Consider the following 12,502-nt stretch of genomic DNA (forward strand, 5'->3'; position numbering starts at 1 on the left):
AATACCAAACTTGCCAGTTCTCGTCCATTTCTTAGTGAATTCCTGTAATTAAAGTATCAGGGGTGTATGTACGATAGCGGCCACCTTTATGCATTATTATGGCTAACTTAGAATACGGCAGTGTAAGGGGGTTGCAGGGTAAGGACACAGCTTGTAGGTTAGGTTAGGGGGAAAAGTTCATGTTAGCTGATGTCCCTTTTTAATGAACGCGTGAGGAACTGGCCGCTGATATACAAAGGCTCCAGAGTATCATATATTTACCAAAAAACATTACCAAGACCAGCAAATGCTTTATGACCCATTAGAATAAGGCTCATTTTCAGATGCTTAGCCGTAAGAACCCGTGATCACTGATTGATTGATTCATTGATTTGAAGTTTTCTTGGCATCCCTGTGATCACTGAATTGGGATCGCTTCATTCAAATATTGTTAGAATTAAGGAGCTACGTACCATTTTGAGATACAGCTAATACCGGTACCCCCCCCAAATATCTTTTCTCCTCGGATCTGGACGAATTGTCCGAATGTCCAGATTTGAACCCCAATTAATCAAAATCCAGTAAAACCAGGATGTCGGGCAACCTTGACTATAGGTCCCACTCGCTTAATAAGTAAAATATTGCATAACCTAGCCTATTTCAGGCACAATTAAAACTAGACTTGCCAGCCCAGTAAATTATCTCCTAGCCTTGGTAGACTTGACCCTAGACTTAATAGCCTAGTAGGAGCCTTTGTATATCAGCGGCCAGTTCCTCATGCGTTGATTAAAAATGAACATCAACTAACCTAAACTTTCCCCCCAAACCTAACCGTGTCCTTACCTACATACCTATGGGGGGGGGGGCTAACGCTCCCTGCGACCCCCCTTACAATGCCGTATTCAGACTTAGCCATAATAATACATAAAGGTGGCTGCTATTATACATACACCCCGCCAAGTAAAATATAACCTAAATTAGCCTAGTCTAGGCAGACTTGATGGTAGACTTGCTAACCTAGCATTTGTGCCATGTCCATGGTAGACCATCGTCACGTACCTTTGTATCTCGGCTAAAGATATCATTTCCATTGATGGAAAAGTAAGAATTTTATATCAATTTGCAATAAATAACTTTAATTGTCCTTAAGACTAAAACACACGAGAATTATATCCACCTTAATCTATGGTAAAGGCCAACGGTGAACGTGATAACAAGACTTAGGAGAGGCAGAAGAATAGCGATCCACAATTTGACAACTGTTCAGTTCAAATATTAAGCAAAAGTTTTGCCTTTACAACGGCTCCTCAATATACTTTTAGTTTATATTATTTCTTTGAGCTTATTTTTTTATTCCATATTTGTTATGTAACATATTTTAAATTTTCTAATTTTTTCATCCTAATTTCTAAGTGTAAAATTCAAGTAGTTGTTTCATTTCTTCATCATATAGTTGTTGCAATTCCATTTATCACTTTTTATTTTCTTCTTCAGGTAGTGGGTTGGCCAGGGCACAAGCCACTCGTTGAGATACTGCCGCTAGAGAGTTAGTGGGTCCTTCGACTAGCCAGACAGTACTACTTTGGATCCCTCTCTCTAGTTAAGCATTAGCGAAACCAAGGGGAGTTGTGAGGGGTCATGACCCCTCCATCTTTTTTTTTAAGAAAAATTAGTTTGACTGTTAAACTTGGGATTTTCAGGGGGAAAATGACTGTTAAACTTGGGACTTTCAATGAAGTTTGACTATTATTAAACTTAGGGTTTTAAAAAAATGTTTTACTATTAAACTTGGGATAATCAGGAATAAAAATTTGACTGTTAAACTCAGCATATTGGTGGAAAATATTTATTTTGTCAATTATCTTTATTTTCAGGTTTCATTCTTTAATTATGTTATTTTGCTTTTCACGGTTTTTCCTACGATATTGTTCTTGCTCAAAAGTAAAAAAAAAACTATTCATGATTCAACATTTAAAAGTAAACTTATGATAGTCACGAGCATTAGTGTCAAACTCATTTTAATCACAAATATGTAGAGTAAGGTCAATGTGAACTCTTATCGCCTTCAATGGACAAGTGGTTCAAGTTTATTTTCTTATTATATTAACTCATACACAGCGGTTTTCAAAAAATCTCCTCATGTCTTTATTCGCGAGACATACTTCACTTGATATCATAAACTATTTGTGGCTGAATGCATGAAAGTCGCGTATTTAGTGATATTGTCACAAATAGCCCTTGTTGAAATTCTCTGAATTGTTTATCATGCGCAATAGACAAGGGTAGCCTAAGTAGCCTACAACAACATTACACACACACACACACACACACACACACACACACACACACACACACACATATATATATATATATATATATGTGTGTGTGTGTGTGTGTGTGTGTGTGTGTGTATGGCTAGTGATGAGATGAATTATAACTTCATTCACCTTCTGCATATTATTTCATATAAATCTGCAGTTGTCGCTTGGAAATATATTAAGCTTATATTTCAATTAAAGGAGAGAACTTTCTTATGAGCATTTCACTCGTATTCGCTGATTTGAAGAGATATTCTATAGATGACTGCTAAAGTGAGACTCGCTACTTAAAAGAACAGATTGGAATACTACCGCTAAGGAAATTGGGTACTTTGACTGGCCAGACAGTATTACATTGGATCAATTTTTCTGGTTACGGCTCATTTTGTCTTTACTTAGACATACACCGAACAGTCTGGCCTATTCCTTCCGCATTCTCCTCAGTCCTCATACACCTGACAGTACTGAGATCACCAAACAATTCTTCTTTGCTCAAGACGTTAACTAATGCACTGTAGTTGTTCAGTGGCTACTTCCCTCTTGATGAGGGTAGAAGAGACTCTAGCTATCGTAAGCAGCTTTTCTAGGAGGACACTCCAAAATCAAACTATTGCTCTTTAGTCTTGGGTAGTGCCATAGCCTCTGTACCATTAGAGTTCTTTTGCTTGATTGCACACTTGGACACACTGTTCTATGTTATTTCTCTTGTTTTTTTTTCTGTATGAAAGTTCTAGTTTAATGTTGTTGCTGTTCTTAAAATGTTTTATTTTAATTGTTTATTACTTTTCTTGTAGTTTGTTTATTTCCCTTTTTCTCTCCTCACTGGGCTATTTTTCCCTGTTGGAGCCCTTGGGCCTATAGTATCTAGTTTTTTTTCAACTAGGGTTAAAACTTAGCTTGTAATAATAATAATAATAATAATAATAATAATAATAATAATAATAATAATAATAATAATAATAATAATAATAATAATAAAATACAGTCGAAACCATTCTACATCACCATCATCATGATAATCACAAAATAATTAATACTCATTCTATCACGAAGAATTACACATTAATTGCCAAAATTTATATATATATATATATATATATATAATATATATATATATATATATATATATAGTATACATATATATATATATATATATATATAAAGTCAAAGTAATGGGGAAGATCGTAGTAAATCTTTTTCTAGATATAGACTATAGTCATATCCTGACACATTAATGTGTATTTAGATATCAATTACCTTATGAAACTTACATTTAAATTTAGGTATAGTTAATGTCAGTGCAGATTACATAAGTTTTAACTAAAAATATAGAAACACATTCAGAGAGAGAGAGAGAGAGAGAGAGAGAGAGAGAGAGAGAGATTCTAGAAATACAATGGCAAATATCAATAGTCCAAAAAGAGATTTCAACGGCTGAAGATCTGAACTATAACTTTATATGTATCATTACCATGGAGCTAGATTATTGTTTTGAAGTATGGGGTTTGTTTTCAATGGTATACATACACATACACACACGCACACACACACACACACACACACACACATATATATATGTGTGTGTGTGTGTGTGTGTATGTATACATGTATATACATATATATGTATATATGTATGTGTATACATGTATATATATACACACGCACACACTCATACACACACACACACACACACATATATATATATATATATATATATAAAATCATCAGCCGTTGCTAGTTCTCTGTAGGGCAATGTTCTCATCCATGTCCCTTAACTCCTGTCTGTTTATGATATTTCCATGCCAGACTATACCTACAAATTTTCTTAGCTCGTAGGTCCATCGTCTTTTTTTTCCTTCCCCTACTTCTACTTCTTTTGCAATATCTATGGACCTACTCTGTTATTCTTAATGCCCATCTATATTATGTCATTCTCAGGTAGTAGGTTGGCCAGGGCACCAGCCGCCCGTTGAGATACTACCGCTAGAGAGTTATGGGGTCCTTTGACTGCCCAGACAGTACTACATTGGATCCTTCTCTCTGGTTACGGTTCATTTTCCCCTTTGCCTACACACACACACTGAATAGTCTGGCCTATTCTTTAGACATTCTCCTCTGTCCTCATACACCTGACAACACTGAGATTACTGAACAATTTTTCTTCTCTCAAGGGGTTAACTACTGCACTGTAATTGGTCAGTGGCTACTTTCCTCTTGGTAAGGGTAGAAGGGACTCTTTAGCTAAGGTAAGCAGCTCTTCTAGGAGAAGGACACTCCGAAATCAAACCATTGTTCTCTAATCTTGGGTAATGCCATAACCTCTGTACCATGGTCTTCCACTGCCTTGGCTTAGAGTTCTCTTGCTTAAGGGTACACTCGGGCACACTGTTCTCTCTTGTTTCTCCTCCTCCTTGTTTTGTTAAACTTTTTATAGTTCATATAGGAAATATTTATTTCAAGATTGTTGCTGTTCTTAAAACAATTAATTTTTTTCCTTGTTTCCTTTCCTCACTGGGCTGTTGTCCCTGTTGGAGCCCCTGGGCTTATAGCACCCTGCTTTTCCAACTAGGGTTGCAGCTTAGCAAATAATAATAATAATAATGATAATAATAAAAATATGCCCTACCCATGTATATCCTCTTCGTTATTTTGCTCTCGTATCCTTGATACTCTTTTTTTGTCTCTTTTTGTTAATGCTATCATTATTATTTCCATGGATCTTTGAGTTGTATCTAGCTTATGCTCTAAGTCTTTTTAAGGCTCTAAGTTTCTGATGCATAAGTTATTACTGCTAGGACCATCTGAGGAAATATTTTTGTTTTTAGAGAAAGTGACATTTTTCTTTTCATAGCTTTATTTTGTTTACCAAGAGCCCTTCATGCTCTGTTCATCCTTTCTTTAATTTTGGCCTCATGTCCTTGGGGAACATAAGTACGAATATTCATTTACTATCTCTAGAGGTTCTTCCATAATCCTTATTTGTTGTCTTTCAGAATTTTCATTGAAGATCATCCTAGTTTTACTCATATTCATTTTCCGTCCTACATTTCTTCATTTTTTATTCAAATCTTTCTATCCCCTTTTTCAATTCGTCCCATGATTCACTAAATAGAACTATGGCATCTACAAAAAAAGTTGTAATGTTAATTCATACATTTTCCCTATCTAAATTCTTAAAAACTTCTTCTAGACACTGTAGCAATATCTAAGAGAGATGTCGTCTCCCTAACTAACTCCTTTCTCATTCTGAATTTACACCATCTTTATGTAGATTTAGGGTGGTTGTACTTCCCGTATAGATATCTTTAAGAGTTGTAACATAAGATTCTTCTATTCCTTGTCTTTAAAAGGTTTTCATAACTTTCGTAAGTTTTTGATAGAATCAAAAGCTTTCTCGTCGTCTAAAAAAGGTCATACATGTTGGTTTGTCACAATCTGTTGATTTTTCCATTAACTGGTTAACTACATGGATACTGTCAGTCGTTGAATACCTACTTCTAAAGCTTGTCTGCTCTCTTGGTTGATTAAAGTCTAGCTGTCTGCACCTTTCTATTCGGCCTAATTTGATCTTTGTAAATATTTTACATTTTACCGAGATCAAACTCATTGGGCAGTAGTTTGTCAGGTCTTTTTTGGTCTCCCTTTTATGGGTTAGCGTAATGGTAAAGTTTTTCTAAGCTGTAGCTATAGATCATTCCTGCAGATATTTTGCGAAAAGTTCGAGTTTTATTCTTTTGAAATCGCTCTCTCTCTCTCTCTCTCTCTCTCTCTCTCTCTCTCTCTGAGAGAGAGAGATTGATTGATTGATTGAAAGGATGCCAGAAAACTTTCAATCAATCAATCAATCTCTCTCTCTCTCTCTCTCTCTCTCTCTCTCTCTCTCTCTGTGGTGGATATACGAGGGGCCTCACACTGAGGGACCTGGGGGAACCCAAACATAGAATAAGGCAATAAGGCTCTCTCTCTCTCTCTCTCTTTCTACACACACACACATACACACACACACACACACACACACACATATATATATATATATATATATATTATGTCCAATATTCTAATACAATCGATAAAGAAATTATTTTCGACTTAATATATGCAGTAAATTTCAGTCGCCCCTCTCTCCTCTCCCCTGGTATATGTGTGTATCAACGTCAGATGTAAATATAAGTATCATTCGGGTTTTTAATGTTTGCTCTTGATCTTTTGGTGTGTATATTCCTTTTACTTTCTTGTTGTTTATTTTGCTGAATTTATTTCGATATGACCATTTTAAGGAGATTAAAACATGCGTTGGAAGACGTGTCAAGTCACAATAAAATTTTCGAGAGAGTGAGATCAATTCGCAGAAAACTCTGATATGAATCTTTTATTGGTTTGCTTTTTTTTTCTGTTTAGTATCTGAGGCGAAACTCCTATTTATTGAAAGTGGAAATTTAAATGGGATTACAACCTAATTTAGTTGCTACTCAATATTATTTGTAATATTGAAATGTGACATGATTAATAAATGTACGTGGCATGAAAACTTCATAATTCTATAATTCTTAAATAAGTTTACTGGTTCTAGATGTAATATATGTTGCGACAAAGCTGAGGTTTTGATTGGCAAGGTAAATTGTTTCTATAGAATAATAGTACACTAGATAGAATGAAAACGAAAAAAAAGGAAAATCTTCAAAGAAATAGAAACCAGCCTTTTCTTTGGAGAAATATCTTATATGAAGAAATTAAAAAGTTTCATGAAATAAAGCTTGGAATTTACGAAAACCTTGAAACTTTAATAAACCTAAAACAATAATCAATATCTTCCGCTCAATAGTTACTACATGAAGAATGTAGTAAAAAATATGTGGAAGATTGAAATCCCCTCTCTCTCTCTCTCTCTCTCTCTCTCTCTCTCTCTCTCTCCCCCCCAAGTAGTAAACATTCATTATATATGAGCTGGAAATACAGATTTTGTGTTTGTGATACGAATCAAGCTGGAAAAAGTGGGGGAGACGCAATTTGACGAGTCAAGACTTGCTGTTGGTTTATAGTTGAACGGAAGGATGCAGGTGCTCCAATAATTATAGATATATAACTAAAGACGTAGTCAGTTGTCAAGGTTTCCCGGCAATGTATAGTCATGTACTAAAAGTAATTGTAAAGATTACTGATGCAATGTTTTATTTATATTATCGGGATGCTGTTATTGCATAATGCGTATTCACCCTTTAAATGCAATCATAAGGAGAAAAGGGTTTCAGATACATGAAAAATCACTGTAAAATAGCTTAAAATTACGTCAACACCAGAGAGGCTTACATTGCCCTCGACCCCCAGCTACTTTGGTTAGGTTTTCCGATCCTCCATTTTTGAACTTCCTGGATCCGCGTTTGTTATGGCTCATTTTATTTTTGCTTACAAATACACAGAATAGTGTAGCCCATTTTCACACATTCTCCTGCGTCTTAATACACTTGACAACACTGATATTACGAAAGAAATCTTCTTCACTCAAGAGGTTAACTACTACCTGGAACTATTCAGTGGCTACTTTCCTCTTGGTAAGGGTAGAAGAGACTCTTTGGCTATGATAAGCAGCTGTTCTGGGAGAAGGATACTCCAAAATCAAACCATTGTTCTCTAATCTTGGGTAATGCCATAGCCTCTGCACCCCGGTTTTCCACAATCTTGGGTTAGAGTTCTCTTGCTTGAGGGTACAATTGGACACTATTCTACCTTTTTTCTTCCTCTTAGTTTTTTCTAAATGGCGTGTTGGGGTATGCTTAACAGAAGTGCCATGGATACCCAGTGGTCTATCAAGAGGTTGACTTTTCCTTATCTATCTCTTTATCTTTTCAAAATCATCCTTATTGTCCTCCCTTCAGTTGAACTGGCTATCCTGGAGAGTATTTAGCCTTGCATGATGTATCGGCTCCGCATTGTTGGTAATTTTTCCCAACTTTTTATCTGTAGTCTATGGGTTTTGACAATCACTGCATTTATATTTCTGCACATATTGTTTTTGCTATGATTACTGCTAATTTAGTTTTTAAGATTGATGAATCATTTCTATTGCCATTAATTCTTATACTGTCTGGAGACATTGAGCGAAGTCCGAGACCAATTCGTCCTAGACTTCGTTAGTGTTGTCTATTCTATTGCAATGTTCGTGGTCTGCATGCAATTATTCAAGACCTTACAGTTGCGTCCAGGCAGTATGACATTCTTTTATGCTCAGAAACTTTGGTTTCTAATATGAAGCACTTATCTGACCTACTTAAAACTTGTTTTTAAGAAGCCAATAATTTTGAGACGGGATGCCATTCCTAGGGCCAGGGGATTGGCGGTGTATATAGGACTGAGTATCCTGCTTTTCATAAGTCCTGTTATGAATGTGAATGTCATGACATTCAAGTAATAAAAGTTTGTGGAAGGCATAAATTCTATTTGTGTTCGAACTACCGGAATCCAGACATGGATGATTCTATCTTTGATTGTCTTCTTACCATTATGGGTAAGATAGAAGAAGATGATAGAAAGGTATCTTTTGTTTTTTATGGTGATTTCAATGCTCGCCATAAGGAGTGATTAGATTCTCTTTCTCCTACTGATTGCCATGGCTTAAGAGCTTTGAACTTTACCTCTGACTCAGGCTTCAGGTTGTGAGCAAATCATAAGTGAAGCTTCTCACAGGTCTGGTACCTACTTGGACCTCATATACACTGACTCCTCTGGCGTTATTACAAGTAAAGTTGGTTCTCCATGTGGGACATCTGATCATACCCTGATTTCATTCGCAGCGAAGACATAGCAGCCTGTCCCTGATGTGACACGCTCATATAGGATTTATATAAAATCTCTAGCCGACTGAATTGGCATTCAGAGTGATCTTTCTATTATTATTGGAAAAGCAGGATGCTATATTCCCAGGGGCTCCAACAGGGAAAATAGCCCAGTGAGGAAAGGAAACAAGGAAAAATAAAATATTTTAAGAACAGCAATAACAATAAAATAAATATTTCTTATATGAACTATAAAAACTTTAACAAAACAAGAGGAAGAAAAAAAAAGATAAAATAGTGAATTGGTCACAATTGTATAATAGGGTTGAACCTATTCTTCCTTTGAATGAGAATATAATCAACATAATTAATAGGCGTATTCCTTCTCGTGTGCTAAGGTACCGAGTGATATACAACCCCTGGTTCAATGATGATCGTAGACGTGCCTATTTGGAGAAGCAAGAGGCCTATCATCTTTGGAAGGGTAACATAACAGATTTGATATGGAATAACTATACTCAGTTTAGAGCTTTTGCTCAGAGAGTTTATGTTTCACTGAGAAGGCATACAATTTAACCATAAAAGAAACCCTTTCTGGTACAACCCAAGAACATAAGTGGTGGGCTACCCTTAAATCTGCACATTTTGGTGGAGATGCAACAGTTACTTCTTTACTTAAACTAGATGGCTCTGTCACTCACTGTCCAAAGGAAAAGGCAACCCTTTTGGCTGATGTGTTTGACAGTAAGTTGAGTAATGAGACACTTGATTGTCCTCATTCCTGTTTTCCTTGGGCTAAACTAACTAGTATAGCTTTTCGATCTCGTGAAATTAAAGCTCTCTTGTTGGACCTTGATGTTTATGAAGGTGTAGACCCAAATGGTATTTTTTTTTTTCTAAAAGACTGCAGATTTCTTAGCTCCAAGGTTATCTGTTATTTAGTGCAAGTTAGCAAGAAGAGGTTCTTTTAGCACTTATTGGTCGTGTTACTCCATTATATAAAATTATTTGGAGTAGTTCAAGTCCAGCCGATTACCGCCAAATTTCCACGAATCTCAGATTATCTAGTTTTTTAACGTCTTTTGGCAAAACGTCTAAATAAGTTTGCTGTATGTAATCATCTGTTCCCTAGTTTGCAATATAGCTTTCGTAAAGGCCTTGGAGCATGTAATGCCCTTCTTAAAATCTCCAATACTCTACAGAAATCCCTTGATTGTGGTTAGGAAGTTGAAGTTCGTATGATTGGCCTTGATTTTAGTGCTGTCTTTGACCATGGTAATCATGAGGCCCTTGTTTTCAAACTCAAACAATTTAGAGGGGGTGAGTCTTTTCTTAGTATCATTATTGAATTTTCAAGCGATAGATAGCAAAGTTGTTGTTGATGGGCACCATGGTGAGTATAGGATTGTGATATCTGGTGTTCCTCAGGGTAGTGTTCTTGGCCCATTACTTGTCATACTATATATACAGGGCATGTGGTTTGGCCTATAAAACAAGCTCGTTGCATATGTAGATGATGCTACTCTCTTTGCATTAATTTCATCTCCTGAATGTAGATCTGGGGTTGCTGAATTCCTTAATAGAGATCTAATTGAAATTAGTGAATGGTGCAAATATGGGGCATGAAGTTGAATTCTAATAAAACTCAAAATTTGATTGTAAGTAGGACGAGAACAGTGGCTCCTCAACATCTGGATCCCAGCATTGATAATATTTCTTTCACTCTGTATGTCTTAAAATTTTAGGTGTAATTCTCCACTGCAAATTTACTTGAGAAACACATAAGGTCTGTGTCTTCTTCAATTGCACAAAAAAATTCTTACCACGAAAGTCTTGTAAGATTTTCGGTGATCAATCTATTCTGAAGGTGTTTTAATTCTTTCAATCTACCTTATTTTGAATATCATTCTCTTGTCTGGTCTTCAGCTGCTGATTCTCATCTTAATTTGTTGGACAGGAACTTACGATCTATCATATTTCTTATTCCTGATCTAGCTATTAATCTCTGGCACCGTCGTTCAATTGGTTCTTTATGCATGTTGCACAATATTTTTCATAATTCTGACCATCCTTTACATTCAGATCTTCACCAACCGTACCATCCTGTTCGTAATGCTATGTATGCAGTTAATTAATTCTAATAGTCTTGCCTTCTCCATCGTGAGGCTCAATAAATCTTCGAGTATACCATGTAGTAACATGGTATACTCGAAGATTTATTCTAGCTGTGACCAAGTTATGGAAAGATCTTCCTAATCGGGTAGTTGAATCAATTGAACTTGAAAAGTTTAATCTTACGGTAAATGTTTTTATGTTGAACAGGCTGACATAAGTCGCTTTTCATAGTTTATATATTTGAAAGATCTGTTTTAACGTCGTAACTGCTCCTAAATATTTTATCTTAATTGTCCATTACTTCTCATGTAGTTTATTTATTTTCTTATCTACTTTCCTCACTGGGCCATTTTTCCCCGTTGGAGCCGTAAGGCTTATAGCATCCCGCTTTTCCAACTAGGGTTGTATCTTAGCTAATAATAATAATAATAATAATAACAATAAAAATAATAATAATAATAATAATAATAACAATAATAATAATAATAATAATAATAATAAATGGGTTTATTTACTGCTAATGATGAAATGGGTGGTATGGTGTCCATGGATTGCATAGTTGCATAGAGTCCATGTCTAATCAAAAGGGTCAGGAAACCTAAAATATAAACTAATTTATGGTACATAATGAAAATCTTTAAAAAATCTGTACTCATATTCTTCAAATTAAGTGGAACTGTTTGTGACTAACTATGTGGTAGAATAGTTTGTTTGGATCATTAAAATGAATGACATGGCAAAAACGGATTTTTTCTTTTTGTTATCTCGGAAGATGATGCAGTTGCCTTTCGTAAACTTCTGGAAACAAGTATCATAGAAAAAAATAAAAGATGGATGGTGATCATTTTAAATATTTATTTCAGGATACACTAAATTTGAAAGAAGCTCTTGAAATACTAATATTCCCTCTTCATCTACTTGAAGTAAGTAGAGCTTTGTCACTGCACTGGATCACAGCCAAGGATTGGTCCTAAGATGCTGATATCAACGCTGTCCAGGGCCTCATTGAGCAGTGACTGCACAGAGTCTTCAATCGTATCTCTAATAAACAATTCAGCGACGTTAACAACCAAATCGGAGACGATTTCCATAATCCAATTGAGTGGACCCAAGCCATGTATGTCAACACTTATATGCCTGAAAATAAGAATTTTAGACTTTTTAAAGAATAATACACACACACACACATACACACACACACACATATATATATATATATATATATACATATATGTGTATATATATACACACACACACACACACACACATATATATATATATATATATATGGACAGTAAGCCATTGCTAAAGTGTGAGTTA

At 35.5% G+C, this 12,502-nt stretch overlaps 2 protein-coding genes across 3 annotated transcripts in view; both read right to left on the reverse strand.

Moving 5' to 3' along the window:
• Positions 1-1,290, reverse strand: part of Syx18 (syntaxin 18) — a 104,340-nt gene extending 103,050 nt beyond the window's left edge. The window contains exon 1 of the mRNA XM_068345062.1: positions 1,157-1,290. The gene's annotated coding sequence lies outside the window, so the exon portion shown is untranslated. The remainder of the gene's footprint in view (positions 1-1,156) is intronic.
• A 10,727-nt stretch (positions 1,291-12,017) lies between these two features.
• Positions 12,018-12,502, reverse strand: part of LOC137615308 (mite allergen Lep d 7-like) — a 4,056-nt gene continuing 3,571 nt past the window's right edge. For both annotated transcript variants that reach the window (XM_068345063.1, XM_068345064.1), the window contains exon 6: positions 12,018-12,319. In XM_068345063.1, the coding sequence (XP_068201164.1) occupies positions 12,121-12,319 (199 nt within the window). In that variant the 3' untranslated portion in view covers positions 12,018-12,120. The remainder of the gene's footprint in view (positions 12,320-12,502) is intronic.

The sequence above is a fragment of the Palaemon carinicauda genome, chromosome 21 (genome assembly GCF_036898095.1).
Source record: "Palaemon carinicauda isolate YSFRI2023 chromosome 21, ASM3689809v2, whole genome shotgun sequence".
NCBI lineage: Eukaryota > Metazoa > Arthropoda > Malacostraca > Decapoda > Palaemonidae > Palaemon > Palaemon carinicauda.